This window comes from Dendropsophus ebraccatus, chromosome 9 (genome assembly GCF_027789765.1).
Source record: "Dendropsophus ebraccatus isolate aDenEbr1 chromosome 9, aDenEbr1.pat, whole genome shotgun sequence".
In the NCBI taxonomy this organism is placed as follows: domain Eukaryota; kingdom Metazoa; phylum Chordata; class Amphibia; order Anura; family Hylidae; genus Dendropsophus; species Dendropsophus ebraccatus.
The window spans coordinates 93,390,730-93,409,106 of record NC_091462.1 but is presented as its reverse complement, the minus strand read 5'-3'; the positions used below and the strand labels follow the sequence as shown (position 1 = coordinate 93,409,106).

General features: G+C 42.2%; 2 protein-coding genes across 6 annotated transcripts in view; one reads left to right on the top strand and one right to left on the bottom strand.

Annotated features, from left to right (window-relative positions):
• Positions 1 to 18,377, top strand: part of C9H7orf50 (chromosome 9 C7orf50 homolog) — a 225,749-nt gene that overhangs the window by 98,850 nt on the left and 108,522 nt on the right. For all 4 annotated transcript variants that reach the window (XM_069983880.1, XM_069983883.1, XM_069983882.1 and 1 more), the window contains exon 3: positions 5,864 to 5,896. In XM_069983880.1, coding sequence (XP_069839981.1) covers positions 5,864 to 5,896 — 33 coding nt within the window. The remainder of the gene's footprint in view (positions 1 to 5,863; positions 5,897 to 18,377) is intronic.
• On the bottom strand, positions 1,025 to 14,869 carry LOC138801262 (atypical chemokine receptor 3-like). 2 transcript variants are annotated; one of them, XM_069983878.1, is made up of 3 exons: positions 14,735 to 14,869; positions 5,636 to 5,759; positions 1,025 to 2,719 (listed from the first exon to the last, which is right to left on the bottom strand). In XM_069983878.1, the coding sequence occupies exon 3, from the start codon at positions 2,695 to 2,697 to the stop codon at positions 1,723 to 1,725; it is 975 nt and encodes a 324-aa protein (XP_069839979.1). In that variant the 5' UTR covers positions 2,698 to 2,719; positions 5,636 to 5,759; positions 14,735 to 14,869; the 3' UTR covers positions 1,025 to 1,722. The 2 variants fall into 2 exon arrangements, with proteins under 2 accessions (XP_069839979.1, XP_069839980.1); XM_069983879.1 differs by lacking the exon at positions 5,636 to 5,759.

The window sequence follows — 18,377 nt, the reverse complement described above, 5'->3', positions numbered from 1 at the left end:
TCAGAGCTCTGCGGCCGGAAAGAGACTGCAGAGACCAGACGTTTCGTGACCCGTCCGGGGTCATGGAACGGCCGGTTGTTAACGTTGTGTGAACATAGCCTTAAAGGGGTATTCCAAGAAAAATTAACTTGTCCTATAATCATAGGATAAGGGGACAAGTAAGAGATTAAGAGGGGTCCAACCTCCGAACCCCCAGTGATCTCCGTGACAGCCCCCGGCTTCTGTGTTATGAGTAGAGCTGAGGGTACGGAATGAGACCTGTGGTTCTATTCATTCCTATGGAGCCGCCGGAGAGAGACAAGTACATCGCCCTTCCAGCTTAGGGACAGTTCACACGGAGTAAGACTGGTGGAGTTCCGCCAGCCTCCGTGTCATCCAGTCAGTCTATGGAAGGGCTTGCGCGCCTCCTCTCTCCGTGCTTCTCCGCTGGAAGAATTGACATGTCAATTCTTCCGTGCGGTGAGAGGAGGCACGAGCCCTCCCATAGACTGCCTGTATGACACAGAGGCTGGCAGAATTCCACCAGTTTTACTCTGTGTGAACTGTCCCTTACGCGGCTCTTTCCGGAACCTCCTTAGGATTGAATAGAGCCACAGTTGCCGTACTTGTGGCTCCATTCATAACACAGAAGCTGGGTGCTGATACAGAGATCGCTGGGGGGTTCGGAGGTGGATAGGGGACAAGTTACTTTTTCTTGGAATACCTCTTTAAAGGAGATCACAACTAGAAAACCACTTACTACTTTTTGACGTAATAATTTATAATGTGTTGCAAATTTTCGATGTCCATAGTGTGGTAGCTCACTGTTAATTTTATAGAAGCACTTCTACATGTATCCATAATTATAAAACCATAAATGCTACTTTGTAAAACACATGTTTTCTAGCTCACTAGCTTTGGGGAATACATTTAATAAATATATATTGCATTTCGGCTGTATTATGTCGCCTTTGCAAATTGGAAAAATTGGCATTATCTACACACAGTCTATGGCAACAAGTAAAGCATAAATAACAATACTAAATAGAATATAGACATATATATTTGACATAGATATAGTAAAAAAAAAAATATAATACTGTATGGGTTTGCCGCGTTAGAGGCAGAATTGGTCCCGTTTCATCTCAGCAGTGGACCCACCTCTCGTGTCCACTGCGTCATCTTTTTCTCTTACCAGCTTATTATCCTGCAACAGTAGGATATGCATCCAAACTTCCGGCAACTCCATAACCCATCGCTAAAACAAGCCGTATACAGAATTGATAGATATCTTATAAACGTGCATGCGTTAAAGCATTAAGATATGTCATGAGCTCTTCCAAAACTGCTGTGGCAAGTACTACAACCTAAAGTATACTTATGCTATAGACATTCCTCTATGCGAATATACAGAGGTGTACACAAATGAGATAGGGCCCTGTACATTAAAATGAGGGCCCCTTTGTGTGCTTGATCACAACCCTTGCCCAGGTTCTCAACACTTATTAAAATACACTGTGGAGCCAATCCGGTCTGGGCTCCAGTCTTCAGAGGCCCAATAGCATCTGGATTATGGGACGTTATATATCTATATCCATAAAGATAGAAATATACGATTGTTTTGCGATGCCTCCTTCTACCCTACAAGAAACCTTCAATATAACAGATATTTTGTTTTATAACATAGTTTTTGCACATATCAACCTTTTGTCTGTTCAGAACCCACGCAAGCACCACTTATGGTTAGATTACACTGTTGGGTGTTCCCTTTCTTCCACACTTATTGATTAAGAATTTCACCGATTTCTTCAGCCCTTCCCTGCATGGTTTGTGCAGGACGAGTGTAACTATAAGTCTTATGCAGCTTCCACTGAAAACCACCAGTTCTGCAATGTTCAGGACCAGCTCCTCTCTCGGAGAGATGTAGAACCCCGAAATCTTTATACCCGTCCTTCGCATGAGCATAATGTTGTAGAACAGTCGACATATAAACATAACTACAATGTGACCTAAAACTACTACATGAGATTGGAACTTCTCACGTGTTTCCTCTCTTTGGGCCTGAATAATCAAGAGAATGGTGAATATCAGAAGAACCAGGGATGGGACCCCGAATCCTACAGCGAACTTGAAGATGTCATATTCTGGCTTAGCATTTAATGGGTCCAGTTGGCAGTAAGTTATATTCTGAAGTTTGTCATAGGTACCCAACAGTGACACGTTAATTACGGACATTAGTACTGACAATGCCAAAGTAAGAAAGATGCATTTTAGGTGGCCTTGAGATGTTGAGTCGTCCATGATGAGTAAGATGAAGAGCGTTGGTATCAGCAAGTACTGAGAGAAGTAATAACTCACGTTGAAGAAACAGGATAGGACCCCACAGCTCAAATTGGAAATTTCCAGATAGTCCGGTCTTGTCTTTAAGGTGAAAGAGTACAAGACAATTGTAATGTCGGTAACTATTAATGCTAGAAGATAGACATCCAAGTTATAGAGGGTTTGATGCTTCATCTTGTTCCTGAATAGTATGGAGATACAGAAGACAGCAGCCAGTAAACCAAGAGGGACTAGTATAAAGAGGTAGCTGTGCATGACCCTTGAGATGACGTTCTGAGATGTAATGATTTCTTCTATGTCCATGTTGGGGCCCCCCAGAGTTTGGCTAGGGTAGAAAAGCTCTGTCCCATTCTGAAAGCCCATGGTGTCCACCTTCATTTGGCCTCTTGTAACTCAATATCTGTAGGAAGAAAATGCATATTCATATTAATCTTAGTATAATAAAAAGATAATAAATATATAGGCCAACATAAAATAGAAGAAAAATATTTTCAGTGCAATAACACTGGGTATTTATTTCCTGCAGATGGGACTGAGCGTCTGATCGTTTTCATTATTGGGGAATGGAACGGCTTTGTGCGACCTTTATTAATTTCTTATTGCTTATATAGCACTGACATATTCTCTAGAGCCTTTCAAAGACTGTTGTCATTCCCATCAGTCCTGTTCCCTAATCTCTCTCAGACATACACTAGTGCCAATTTTTGTGCAAGAGGAAATCAGAGAATGTGGCGGAAACCCTGGCAAGGATTGGTACTCCACTGCTGAAGTCAGAGTGCTAACTACTTAGCTGCCATACTGATCCATATGTTCCACTTGATGTTTATAAGGAGCCAGTACACTTTCGATAGCTGTCAAACACCTCTTCTGCCAACAGCTGTTCCTCCCGACTCCCCCACGTACATGTATGAGAAGAAGGAAATAAGTACATGCCACCCCCCCATGTAAATCCTTAGCCATAACGCCCCTATCATCTGCCATCAGGGAGACACTTCCCCATACATACTAGATGGTTAGCCAAGCCCTCTAAAATCATTGGGTTTGGCGGACCTTCATTAATTTCACATTTCCCCAACCTGTTGCTTTCTGCAATTACAACTCCTATCACAGCCACAGTTTAAGAAACATTCTAATATATATGGACACCCGAATTATGTCACCTTCACCCGTCCGGTAAATTTATCCATATTTTTTTTTATCAGGAAATCAGGCTAAATTTCCAAACCCATTGGGTTCTGTTGGGCACGAATAACCAGATCAGATTTTTACTAGAGAGTGTCTGTGATGGAAAAAAGCTTGGAAAATATAGAGCATGTCCTATATTCAGAATTGCAGCACAGATGTCCCAAAGAACTATATAGGGGTATCCAGAATCCTGGACAGCTCTGGATGCACATCCGGAATCTGTCCAAAATTTCAGATGCATTGCAGGTGCCGCTGGGTGCTGACACTGGCCCTTTAACTATACACACTTCTAATCAGGAGCGCATACAGTTAAATGTGGCACTTTGATTGACCGGGCCGAGAGTCATTGGCTCATGACCATATCAATCACTCTTGTGGCTGGAGGCAGCATTATACCTCCGGCCACAAAGTAAATGGAAGTAGGGTGATGGTTGAACAACCATTGAATGTTCATCTCACAGATGCAGCCAGTTTATATTGGCCATCACAGTCCATGGTAGCCATACATGATCAATGGCACTGGACAAAAGGTCCCCATACACTCCACACTCATGTCAGCCAATGGTGGGTTAGTCCATCAGTGTAAAGTATTTTGGGGCCTCCTAAAGGCCCTATTCCACGGAAATTTTTCGAACGATTATCGTTCATAAAATCGTTCAAACGACCGCTCGTTAACGATATTTTTTCTGTGGAATAGCTGTAAATGAGCGAATGTTCACTATTTTTTTTTCAACATGTCGAAAAAAAATCGTTGGTCTTTCAACAATAGTTCTCTAATCTTTTCGTTGAATAAAAAATCTTTCAGTCGTTCTTGAAATGTCTACCTACATTTCCCCACGTTTTAAACGACCATGTAACGATCGCAAAAAATCGTTACACTACAGATATCGTTCACGTTCCCACACGTATTATGTGTTATCGTTCGCTTAAAAAAATCGTTAAGTGCTCGTTAACGAGCGGTCGTTGGAGCGAGTCTATGAACGATAATCGTTCCATGAAATAGGGCTATAAGTCTCCATCGATAGATGTCGGTAGAGATAAGGGTCGGGTGTGATAAAATTTCATTGATCAGCCCCTTTGTTCTTGGAGAGATACGCCGCCTCCAGAGCTTGCTGGCGAGAACACAGGAACTTTTAGCAGTTTTAAATGTTCATGTGCATAGGGAGGATGGTAGAAATAATTGTGGAGCAAATGATTGCAAAAACTAAAAAATCATGTGCCTAATCGCACTGTGTGTGCACAGTCCTATACCAAGTCGCCTTCCCTTGGTCAATCCAACAGTGAAAATAAAGTAATCAGGACACTCATATCTTCAGAAATTTCCTTACTTTACTTTTTTTTTTTTTTTTTTTTCTCTTTTTGCTTATGAGCTCATAAGCAAAAAGAAAAAAAGAAAAAAAGTAAAGTAAGGAAATTTCTGAAGATATGAGTGTCCTGATTACTTTATTTTCACTGTTGGAGCAAATGATTGTTCATCCAGCAGTGAATGAAGGTGTACTGCCACCTAAAGGACAACTGGTCTTTCTGGGAATTGTTCATGGAATAAAGATCTTCCATCCATGGGCTGTAAATATTCTAGTATGTCGTCTTTCCAAATGAGGACTGTCCGTCATCTGTCACTAAAATGACCGTTCTCATTCATTTTCACCTGTCGAACAATCAATTTAATTAACATCGTCCATTTTCGTCATCTTTATTATGTACGGCTACCTCCTAGTTAGAACGTATTGTGGTTTTAGTTTGTGGTTTACGTTAGTTAATTACAGGGAATATAGGGTTAATATCTGCTTTTGCTCTATAATTAAGAAAGTTCTAATAGTTCTATGTCAAGCACGACAATCACTTGTGTTATTTATACCGGAGAGCAGGTATAAATCCACGTTCTTGGGGTCTAAATGGTGGACAATTTGGCTTCAGTTCTCGAGAGATGGATTGTAGCAGTGGCGGGTAGGCCTTCTGAGAGCAGCTTTTAACGTCATTTATAGGGTTTCCCAGATGAGTAGCTGCAGGCTGCATTGGTTTAGTGAACAATGGAGACGTGTGCCTCCAGTCTGTGATACAATGACTGTATTTCACCATACAAAAGAAAGAGCCATTTCAGTAAGACGGAGGATTAACAATGCAGACATACATTAGAGGAGAGTTCTTTTCACAGTGCTTATTGTTGCCGGGTTAGCTGAGATGTTTGACTGGGAATGTTGTTTCGGGGTAATTATTGCTGTGCGGAAATGGCCATCATGTCGGATCACCGTAATCTGCAAAAGAACAAAACTTTTAAGTAAAAGTAGAGGCATGACCCTCTTGTATAGTGTCCTCTCTTCACATAGTATTAATGGTCTGCATTTTGTTTCCTTTACAGATCTCTAAAGAGTCGGATACAGAAAAACCTCAGGTACGATTTAATATATGCTTTTCGCCATAGTAAGGGCCCTATTATACAGAAAGATTATTGTCCGAACAGTCGTTAAATCGTTCAAATGTAAGCAAGAATCTTTCCGTGTGTATGCAGTCAACGATCAAGCAACTAACGGAAAATTCCTTTGTATGTCGTTGATCGCATTCTTTTGAGCTGACCATAAAATCATTGTTAATTGTTTGCAAATATTTCAGTTTATTTACACATTGGGGGAGATTTAGCTGGTGTAAAGTGATTGGTTGCCCCTAGCAACCAATCAGATTCCTGGATAAGGGTTCTGCATATATAGCGGGATCTCTGTACTTTATAATCCATGCTGGAAGCCAGTTTGACATCCAAGCATTTTTTCCCCATAAGAAATAATGTTAATGGGTTCTTTATTGGTTCCAGCATCCAGAAATAGCTAAGCTGTATGTTTTATTGAAAAGAGTAGAGTTGAACCATTATAATATACATTTAATACAAACTAGTGCACATTAGGACCCTCACACCCCATTCTTTATAGTGCTCACAGAGGCTCTCACACCCCACGACCTCTGCACGAATACAACGGCGGGTACGGCACAAGACCCGCGGCTTTATTCCTATGGAGCCATTGGAAAGAGCAAAGTACAGCACTCTCCGGCACCTCCATGGAGAGTGAATGAAGCTACGGGTCACGTGCCGTACCCTTGGCTGTATTCAAAACAAAGGATCCGGGGCTGATAAAGAGATTAATGGGGACTACAGAGGTCGTACCCCTGTGATCTCTTACTTTTTTCCTTTATCCTGTGTATAGGGGACAAGTTATTTTATCTTGGAATACCCCTTCTGCTTTTCGGCGCTCCATTTCCCCCCTCTGTCCATCTGTGCTGACAACTTCCACTGACAAGAGAGGGACGAGAGCAGGTCCAATAGCTGCCTGATGTTGCCGCAATATCAGTAACATTGGGCAGCTATTGATAACTGCCTACAGCACGCTCTTGCCCCCCCTCTCGTCTGCTGAAGTTATCAGCACGGACTGGCGGGGGAAGTGGAGCACTGGAGAGCAGAAGAGATAGGACCTTTTCTGCTCTCCAGATAACCCCTTTAAGTTTCAAAGCAAAGTTTTGTCGGAATTATTGGTAATAATTGTTTGAGTAAAATGCAATCTGAGATCTAAGGTACCACTGTAATTATATACTTAGTGCTTAGGTGCAATTTATTTTAGTCTTCATTCACTTGAATGTGGAAAATGACGACCATACGGAAACTTATAAAGCATGGTATGATTTGTTTTTCTTATAGTATCACACATAGTCCTACATTGTACCATAGAAAACCTAAAAAGCTATTATGGCTCTGTACTATTTGTGAATTGCTATAGCTTTATGTCTGAGGTCTTCAGGTAGATTTAGAAAGAGAAAGGAATATTCCCAAGATACATGTATAAAAAATGTCTTTGAGAATAAGTTAGTCCCAGTTCTAGCAAAAACTCTATTCCTGCCCCCGCTGTTGTGTCTTTTTCGGCATTTTTAGCAATGGTGTGCACCACTTCTCGGCTGACATTTCACTATGAGTTTTCATTATTAATGAACATTTCTCATGACATTTTAATTCTCTCTGCAAAACTCTGATGGAAAATTCAATAGGCTGGCATTTCTCTCTTAGTACCTGGGTAAAACACTTCTTTTTTTATTTATTTATTTTTATTCTATTTTTTAGCTGCTTAATTTTAGATTTTGAAGTTTAGAGCTTGTATAGTATCTCTGTTCAAGGTGGAAGCTTATAATATAGTTGGCACTGGCAATGTACAAACCTGGGCAGATGTGCTTGAGAGGCCTACAATGATCTGGGTATCCATGTGCTGCTCCACCTGTGGTATGAAATAACACTGGGCCCAATGTGACTATGTTGTCCAAGAGCCGACATACAACTAGATGTCATGGTTGCCATTATCAGTGGTCTTGTCCTTTAGGTGTATAGACGTATCACACATTCATGGTATTTTGGATGGTCTCAGGTAATCTGCTGACTAATGTTCCCTGAGGAAGCCCGGTTGAGGCGAAACGTACGTAGGGACGGCTGTGACCCTCATAGTAAGAATGGGTGAGTGCTTATAAGATTAAGGGCCTTTGTTTTGTCTTTTCTACAATATTGCCTGAATAGTGGTTTACCTAATTGAATCCATGTTTACAATTATATTGGGACTTTACTAGACAATCCTCTACTAGGCACCCAGTATGTTTTAATCCATTCATTCTATGTGGTCTGTCATTAATATATGTAATTTTATTAGTATTTGGTTGTTTTTAAATGTATATCTTTTAAAAAAAAATTTAACACTGTTTTTTATCATGTTATCAATACAATCATGGTAAATAAAATATTTTTGCAATGATTCAGATCTTATGCCCATAGTTTTGTTGTGTATTTGACTATCTAATGTGTATATTGGCCTCCCAACTCCTCTTTGACAGCCAATGTCGGGGGGAGAAAAGTCAGCCATGTTGGATTAAAATTGCCCAATCCATTTGATTTTGGGGAAGTGAGCCACCATAATAGCTTTCATGCACATTCAATGGAGCATGCATGTGTATGGGGGATTGGTTAGGGGAGTTATTGGCTGCCACTTATGTGTATGTACCATGCCTGTATAATGCCTATTGTTTCTAAGTTAACCTCTTTTCTTCTTTGCCCAGATAAGATATATGTATATGTGTGTGTGTGTATGTAGTTTACTATTAAGGGTCCATTCCCCCTCCTTGGCATCAGGTCAACATAATGCAATAACTACCCACAATTCGATTTTCCAAAGGGGAAACACAATATTTTTCACTGCTTTAAATACTCTTGAGTTGTTGCCCGTTCACACAAATCAAACATTTTCTCCTCAAAACTTGCTGAGGCCTAGCCAGTATAAACAGCTTGGAACATGACCCCAGAATTTATTTAACCGTGATGTGAGATTTACAGATTTTCTTGTGCCATAGTTCTGATCCAGAATACTGGAGGTCAAACCGCTGAAAATAGAGAATAAAGTATAGCTCTGAGAATAAGATTTCTATCATATGTGTGAGCTGAATTAATGAAACTGCATTGTGATCCTCTACACATGCATGGGGGTCCTAATGACCATTGTTATAATGTGATGGGGTCAGCAGGGTCATCACAATATCATTAGAGGGTGGACGAGTAATCACAACCGCTGGCGGCCTAGATATGGCAGGATAATAACTCTGTTCACATAGATAATGTTCTCTATGCCAGTCCCCTGTCGCTCCCTAGTCTCTAGAGTTAGTGGTGTAATCCATCAGTTTCTGCAGACAGACAGTCTCCAACATTTCTCTGTGAATTAAAGGGATATCCTCATTTTTCCTGCACTCTCAGGGTCATCAGGGATCAGTCAGACCCCCACTTATGCATTGGTTATCACCTATCCTGTGAATAGGCAGAGCCGTATCACACTGCTTAATATTAGCTGTAGACGAGAACTGATCTGATAGATTGCTGCTCACTTACCAAGCCTTTTACGCTGTAGCAATTTCCTTGTGGCCCTTGCTGCATATATAAAAAAAAAAGTAATACTTACCTGTCCACTCTCTGGTGTCCTGCTGGCTTCTCCTTACTTACTGCAGCTGCCAATGACATGTCTTTGCTCATAGGCCACTTAGCCAATCACTGGGTCATTGCTGCGATCAGTGAGTGGCCTGTCACTTCAAAGACGGCCTCAGAAGACTCAGTGGCAGTGATCGTCTCCTCGGCTACTTGTTTGTTTTTTTTTAATTACACAGGGCGCTATCTGCCCGATTGGTCAAATAAATGCCCAGCATAATAGGGCCAGAATATCCTTTTAACTCACATCCTGCTGCCTGTGTGTACAGACAATACAAGCAATGGAATGGTGTCCCTCCAATATGGCCATCCCCAGGAAAGGTTTCAGCGTTTAAAAAAACGTAAAGGCCTACTATAGTATAAATACCAACATAGACCCAGATTTATCAAGGGGTGTAAAATAGGTACTGGTGTAAGGTGCCCAGTAGAGTGAACTTGCCAAAAGTTCGAGTTTGCACAACCTGATCGGCATTTGAACCCCGCTGTTTGGAGAAGGTAGATGTAGCTGAGGACTGCCTGCCTATGGCTGTATTCATGTTTTCCAGGCAATCCCCAGGTTGCATCCTCCTCCTCCAGCCTGTGGGATTCAAATGTATATGATTTGGGTTTGTGCAGACTCGAAATTTCGGCAAATTCACTTACCTCTACTGCCCTCAGCAACCAATGACAACTTAGCTTTCATTTTACTAGAGCTAAAAGCTGAACTGTCATTGGTTGTTGTGGAAACTTTGGGCAAACTCATCATATGAGCAGTTTCCCTTAGGCTGGGTTCACACTGCGTTTTTGCAATCCGTTTTTTTGCAAAAAAAAATGATGCATTTGTGTGCATCCGTTTTGAACCGTTTTTCCATTGACTTCCATTATTAAAAAAAAACAATGGATTAAAACTAATCCGTTTTTTTTGGACGGACACAAAAACGTTGCTGACACTATTTTTTTTGTCTGTTAAAAAAAACATCCGTTAAACGTATGCTGAAAAAGGCAGTGTGAACCCAGCCTTAGTCACAAAATGTTTGCCTGCTGGGAACGCCAACCGTACCTCATCTGCTACATCTGACTGCAGGGATGAGAAACCTGCGGTCCTTCAGCAAAGCTACAATACCCATCATGACTGGACAGCCAAAGCTAAAGCTATCATTCAGGTTTTGCAAAATTTGCAGCAGAATCTGTATGAAATGCAAAATTCACATAATATTTTAATAGAAAATTTTAAACCCACCTCAAGAATTTGCCTTTAAGATAGTTGGCCACTTTATAGTAAAATTACTTCCTGGCAGCAGCTTCCTGTGTACCTCATAGAGCTAACATCAGACTCTCCTCTTTCAGTCTGTGCTGTCCTGCTCTGTGGTGATTCTGTTCATAAAATGGCTGAGCATGGAGAAGCATGTGACCATGCCCCGCCCCCAGTGTCCTCCATAGGCATATACAGACTCAGTGGTGGAAACTGAGGGCGGCGCATGGTTTCATGCTCCTCCATGTCATCCATCTTATGGACACAATCACCACAAAGCAGGACACAGCCTGGGGGGGGGGGGGGGTCTCGTTTATCTCACAGGGAGCTGCTGTCAGTAAGTACACTTACTAATACTGTACACTGAACTATTTTAATATAAAGTGGCCAACCCCTTAAGAACACACCTTAAAGGAGTTGTCAGGTAGCAGAAGATGGTTGAAGTCTTCTGCTTCCCAGCGATCACTTCCTAAGATTTCATGTCTTCCGAGGTCTAAGTCTGTGATGTTGCAGTGACACTGTGCAGCCATTGGACATCGCTTGCGGACGAAACACACATGCATGATCGAGACTTAAGACCCCCATGATGGAACGGGGGAATAAAATAGTTTCGGCATCAGGGAGCAGAGGGCTTTAGAGGTTTTCTGCTCCCTGGACAACCCCTTTAAGCGTCCAGTTTCCCTGCACAGGGGAAAATAAAAATTATGCAGTACCTATTAAAATCAATGGGTTGTCTGTGTAGTACTGCAGATGATAGGGCCCTTTTGTTTTTGTAAATATTGATGGTCCATCCCTGAGATAATGGAATTTCATTGTTCCTACAATCAAATGTGACTGATAAGTAGTTACGTCTGTTCTATCGATTAATATCTCTCGGTGTCTGGAGCCTCGTAAGATATCATCACACTGAGAGGTGTGTGCTATAACTATGGCTTAGAATGCAAGAACATCTGTTTTTCCAACGCATTTCGCATCTCACTTAAATTGCTTTTCAGCGAGATTTTAGAGACGAAAATATTCCACCCTTGTGCGTGAGGCATAATTGTTTTTTATGGCTCATCATCTTGTCATCAGTCATTGCGATAGAACATTTGGCCATCTGCTGTGTTTACCAATCAGTGTAATATCCTTGTCTGATGGACAATAATGGACAGAATTGGGGACGATAGGATTTCAGGTAATACGTCCAGATAAAACACGTGTTGACCTAAGGTTGAGGATAAAGTCCTGGTGCCACGTGATGCAGATTCAGTAGGACCACATTTATGTAATTGAAGGTAACTGTGGTAACGTCAGGCTGGTTGAGATTTAGGGAGGTGTTTGTTGGTTTTGTTTGTTACATGGGGGATTGTTATATAATTTGGAGAGGATAGAAAAAAGGTCTGCAAGGATATAAAAGTAAAAAAAAGAGGGGGTACTGCTGTAACTAACCTTAAGAAATGGACAGGGGTGGTGCTGTTTCTGAAAGAAAGGAGACACGTTCTAATCCGGGAAACCCATTTAAGGGGGTTATTCAGTGCTACAAAAACATGGCCACTTTCTTTCAGAGACAACACGACTCTGATCTCCAGTTCAGGTGCGGTTTGCAATTAAGCTCCATTCACTTCAATGGAACTGAGCAGCAAAACCCCACCCGAGCTGGAGACAAGAGTGGGACTGTCTCTGGAAGAAAGTAGCCATGTTTTTGTAGCACTGGATAACCCCTTTAAGGACTGGAGTTGAGAAATACTTATGTGGTCTGTAGAGTGACCTTTTAAAATTCATCTGAGTGACCTTTTCCATTCATCTGAGTGAGACAGGTCCTGTCTGTTGTTGCTTATGGTTCATTGGATATTTCGAAATTCTGTTGAAATAGCTTAGGCAAGATGGCAGTCCCTATTATAATGGCTGAATGGCTGAGCGGGCTTGAAACGTCACGTCTCAAGCCGCATCATAGTCCAGGAAGTGACCAGAGCCCGGAGCATCACGCTGCTGCGGTCCCAGGCCACTTCCTGGTCTGAGACGTTATGTTTCAATCCTGCTCAGCCATTCAGCGGCAGAGGCGGGACCCCAATGCGGCCACTGAATCCCTAAATGGCCTTGAAATTTCATGTCTCAAGCTCTGTCTTAGACCAGAAAGTGTCCGGAGACCGGAGTAACGTGATGCAGGCCCCAGCACTGATAGCGGGGAGGTCAGTCGACGTTGTTGCTTTCTTCCACCCCCTCCCTGTCCATAGTGAAAAAAGGCCTTCCCCCGGTGTACCCCTTTAATTACTATGTAAACATTAGTTCCAGGATTCTCTAATGCACTTTTGGAGAGTTGAAACTTGCCACTGATGTACGCCACGGAACAGGTGCAGATTTTTACCTTATCCATGGTGTACACCAGCAGTTTGCCATCAGTGAATGACCTACATCACTAGTCTTGTTCTCAGCTCAATAGTAATATACTACATAGCAGGGGTAGGAAACCTTGGCTCTCCAGCTGTTGCAAAACTACAACTCCCATCATGTCTGGACAACAAAAGCTTTAGCTTTCCAGGCATGATGGGAGTTGTAGTTTTGCAACAGCTGGAGAGCCAAGGTTCCAGCATAGGCAATTCTATGTGAGCTGAAAACCCAAGACTCCAGAACGATACATGGTCGCAAACTAGCAGATAAATTTGCTGCTGATATACTTAGCTTGCAGAGCATTGCCTAGAAAATTCTGACTATTGGCATAATGGATTCTGTATATTTTTCTCTATTTCTGCCATGGAAAATCACTGTATTACAAACCAATTGGAGTAAAATGGGCGAAAGTCAGGTCTGCCCAAATATTTGCTGGTCTCTAACGGTTAGTGACGTAGACACTAAAGAATAAACCTACTACTTATGTTCTAGCTCTCCGCTTATTTTAAATTTAAAGCGTTCCACCCAATCCCTGTACAAAGAGGACCCTGTAATAAGAAGCTGCGGTTAGTGGCATGGAGGCGGGAAGCTAGAAAGTGACGGAAAAAATCATCAACACATAAACTGTAGGTTGTAGAATCGGCTACAATCAAATCTCTTAAAGTGGAAGTGTCCTATATACATTAGTACTGCATTTTATATAATGTTAGCCCAAAAGCATAAGTAAGGCTTTGTATCAGTCATTCATAGTGCTGCACCCCCACCCGCTGTATCCGCAACCGCCACAGTAGGTGAGACTTTAAAGGGTGGTAATATACAGAGTTCTCTGTGCAGTGGATAGAGATATACTAGAGCACGATCCACAGTTATATCAAAGAAACCTATTATAAGCTGTGAATCAAGCATTTGGGTAAAATAAAAAAAAAGACTTTACTACAAAAAAAAACAAAACTGTTTGATCTTGTGAACTGTACCGATGTTTGTATCGTGTAAAAAACCCCATGGGCAAGATCCGGGGTTGCATTATTCCTTTGTGAACTGCGTGACTACAACCCTGCAGCTTAGCTACTAGAAACTAGACACGTATAAAAAAAAAAGTATTAAAAAAAAACCCTAAATGAGAAAGTTTACAAGCTTTATAAAGTACACCATCAATAATAATAAAAGTGATGGAAATGTACAATAATAAGGGTCATTGCACTGATAGTGCTGGGGCCTAGTCAATAGCCAAGGAGGGTAGACTGGAGGCAGAGTGACATGGTACTTTCCTAGTGTCACTATCACTTTATTTCATTGATCTTTTGGACTGTTAGTGTACTATCAATGGAGGTGACTATTATCATTGTAATTTTATGGCATACTCCAGTGATATAGCTCTTATAAATGAAGATGGATCCGATAAGCACTCTTCTCTTTGGCGAGCCTGTCATTCTTTTTTGGGAGTTTTTGCTCAGTAATGCTGACGTGGTCCCGGTTTGCTGGTAGTTGCTTAAAATTCCAGAGGTCCCAATGCTGGGGCCAGAATAAACATTCTGCCCCCCTTACCCCATCCCCTAGGTTACTCTTCTACTACCAAGTTATACCAAGCAAGATCACAACTTATAGAAAAGGCACAGATGGTACTGTCATGAATCGCTTACCTTCTATAGCGTCACTTCTTACCGTGTACCGAGCGCGTACTACTCCGAGCTTCGTCTCCAGAGCCCTGCCATCCTCCTTTGCTGCTCTGCCTAGAATCCCAGAGGTTTTCTGCTATGATTTAATAGTCCTCAGGCAGAAACGGAAGTTGCAAGTAATTTGAGAAGTTCAGGTTACGCTTTTAGCTGGCTGTTGTTTTTCTTTTCCCCTGTACCATGTGACTGAATATGTGAGACCAGAAAATGTCTGGTTGTTGTAAAGCAGCAATAGCCGGCTTTTGAACATTTACTTTGCTTTCATTTTCAGAATATGCTAATGCGTTCTTCCGAAGAAGGAAAATCTAAAGAAAAAAACACAAACTCAAGAAATCTCATATTAGTCAAAACAAAGTTTCTTTTAAAATGAAGAGTTGTCTATGTGTTGACTGCTAGTTGGGGCTTCTTATTCTTCTTCGGGACAGAGCAGGGAACTAGTTGGCTTAAAAAAAAACAACACAAACTTTAAAGCAGCTTAGGGTAGTGTTTCTCATTGAAGAGAGCCAATTGGTGTATAGAGGTATATTTTAGAGCACCATGGGTAAATTATGCAAATTAACTCCCCTCTAGAAAACACTCAGGCTGCATTCACACGTTCCGTGTTCAGCACGAAACACAGATGTGGAATGCCTGTAACGAACAACCCCCCCCCCCCCGCCCGGGCATCATCTGTGATAAGATGCTGGGAGCAGGTGACCTGTACAGATATGCACCGCGCTGTAATGACACGGCCGAGGGGCTGATTCATTACAGCTCGGCACATATCTATACAGTTCCCCCACTCCCAGCATCTTATCACAGACGCTGCCCCGGGTGGGGAGGGAGTTACAGGCATTCCACGTCCGTGTTCCGTGCGGAACACGAAAAGTGTGAAAGGAGCCTCGTAGGAAATTTTCGTCATTTAATCATTGCCAGCCACGTTCACACCAGAAGATTACCGCTTAAATCCGAACAGCTTTCACGAAAATCGGCCTACGTAAAAGGCTTTTACAAGTGCCGTAAAAACACCCGCTCATCGGCTGAGAACTGATGGCTAAGCGATCACCTGGCTGTCAGTTTTTGAAAGTGTATGGCTCCAGTTTGGGTGTGGTTTTGGAGTCATGCTGTTCCTGGAAAAAGCGCCATGTTTTTCTAATCCTGGATAATCCCTTTAAGCATTTATAGAGCACGCAGACAAAAGTTGACCAACCCCCCTTTAAGGATGCCCTTGCAACTACTCAGTTAAAACTTTCTTAGGGCCTTATTGTACGGGACGATTATCGTTCAAAAAATCATTAGATCATTTGGATTTGAACCATATTCAGACAACGATTAAATGATCAACAATGAATCGTTGATCGTTTGATAGAATCTGGACCTATTTTTATCGTTAATCGTTCAAGCATCGTTCGGTGTAATAATGTGTCGTTTCCTCATTCCCTAGTTTATCAGCCAGGAAAGGACGAGCGCAAGAATGACCGCAAGTAACTTTCATTGTCCTGTGTAATAGGGTGAACGATTAAGATCCTTCGTCATAGTGGTGGTTTGAGATTGTTAATCGTTAATCGTCCCTTGTAATAACACCCTTACTTTCTTTTACAATCCGGTAAGTCTGTGCTGCCCAGGTGATCGCTAAATAGCCCATAGCATACAACTCCACATAAGGAAATTTTGTTTTCTATTAAAAGGTAGATGTGTCTATACAATGTATTACCATATCTGTGCGGTTCTTCCACACTGGTAGCTGATGGAAATCCAGGAAGTGAAAAAAATTGCCTTTGTGCCAATTCACATTGTCTCCTGCTCCCACTGCTATTCCCCTTTAGGAGACAATTATTCCATGCCTCTGTCTCACATTGTGTGTGTTTGCTGAGGGCAGGCTGATGATGCAGACAGAGGGCAGGGCGTGATGTCACAGGAGGCAGGGCTGGATCTCCCAATCCCCTGAGTGATTCACCATCTTTGACCAGCCAGAAGCAGGTGCTGAAACTTCACTGATTGTGCAAAAGTCTGTAGTGAAATTAGGGCTGTGTTCACACCTGTTTGAGTGTCGTTGCAGTTCTGCATTGTATTCACAAAAATGATGCAGTAACACAAGTAAATGATGCTAAACGGCAGAGAGGATCAGAGCCGGCACTGTCAATCCCACCTGGACAAAAAACAAGTCATAAACAGTATACCTCATGAAAGATAATATGAGTAGAGATGAGCGAACCTCGAGCATGCTTGAGTCCATCCGAACCCGATCGTTTGGCATTTGATTAGCGGTGGCTGCTAAAGTTGGATAAAGCCCTAAGGCTATGTGGAAAACAAGGATATAGTCATTGGCTGTATCCATGTTTTCCAGACAACCTTAGAGCTTTAGCCAACTTCAGCAGCCACCGCTAATCAAATGCCAAACGATCGTGCTCGGATGGACTCGAGCGTGCTCGAGGTTCGCTCATCTCTAAATATAAGATAAAGTCATTGTGGGGCTCAGCTTCAAAGATAAAAGATAATCATAATATGTGCGTGGAAATGAAATGAAAAGAAAAAAAAAAAAAAGAAAAAAGTTCTTTACTTTATTCCAATATGAGCATTACAGGTAGAGAATACAGCGTGCTGTGTGGTTTTACAGGTAGAGAATAGAGCGTGCTGTGTGGTGTTACAGGTAGAGAATACAGTGTGCTGTGTGGTGTTACAGGTAGAGAATACAGCGTGCTGTGTGGTTTTACAGGTAGAGAATAGAGCGTGCTGTGTGGTGTTACAGGTAGAGAATACAGTGTGCTGTGTGGTGTTACAGGTAGAGAATACAGCGTGCTGTGTGGTGTTACAGGTAGAGAATACAGTGTGCTGTGTGGTGTTACAGGTAGAGAATACAGCGTGCTGTGTGGTGTTACAGGTAGAGAATACAGCGTGCTGTGTGGTGTTACAGGTAGAGAATACAGTGCTGTGTGGTGTTACAGGTAGAGAATACAGCGTGCTGTGTGGTGTTACAGGTAGAGAATACAGGGTGCTGTGTGGTGTTACAGGTAGAGAATACAGCGTGCTGTGCGGTGTTACAGGTAGAGAATACAGTGTGCTGTGTGGTGTTACAGGTAGAGAATACAGCGTGCTGTGTGGTTTTACAGGTAGAGAATAGAGCGTGCTGTGTGGTGTTACAGGTAGAGAATACAGTGTGCTGTGTGGTGTTACAGGTAGAGAATACAGCGTGCTGTGTGGTGTTACAGGTAGAGAATACAGTGTGCTGTGTGGTGTTACAGGTAGAGAATACAGCGTGCTGTGTGGTGTTACAGGTAGAGAATACAGCGTGCTGTGTGGTGTTACAGGTAGAGAATACAGTGCTGTGTGGTGTTACAGGTAGAGAATACAGCGTGCTGTGTGGTGTTACAGGTAGAGAATACAGGGTGCTGTGTGGTGTTACAGGTAGAGAATACAGCGTGCTGTGCGGTGTTACAGGTAGAGAATACAGTGTGCTGTGTGGTGTTACAGGTAGAGAATACAGTGTGCTGTGTGGTGTTACAGGTAGAGAATACAGCGTGCTGTGTGGTTTTACAGGTAGAGAATAGAGCGTGCTGTGTGGTGTTACAGGTAGAGAATACAGTGTGCTGTGTGGTGTTACAGGTAGAGAATACAGCGTGCTGTGTGGTGT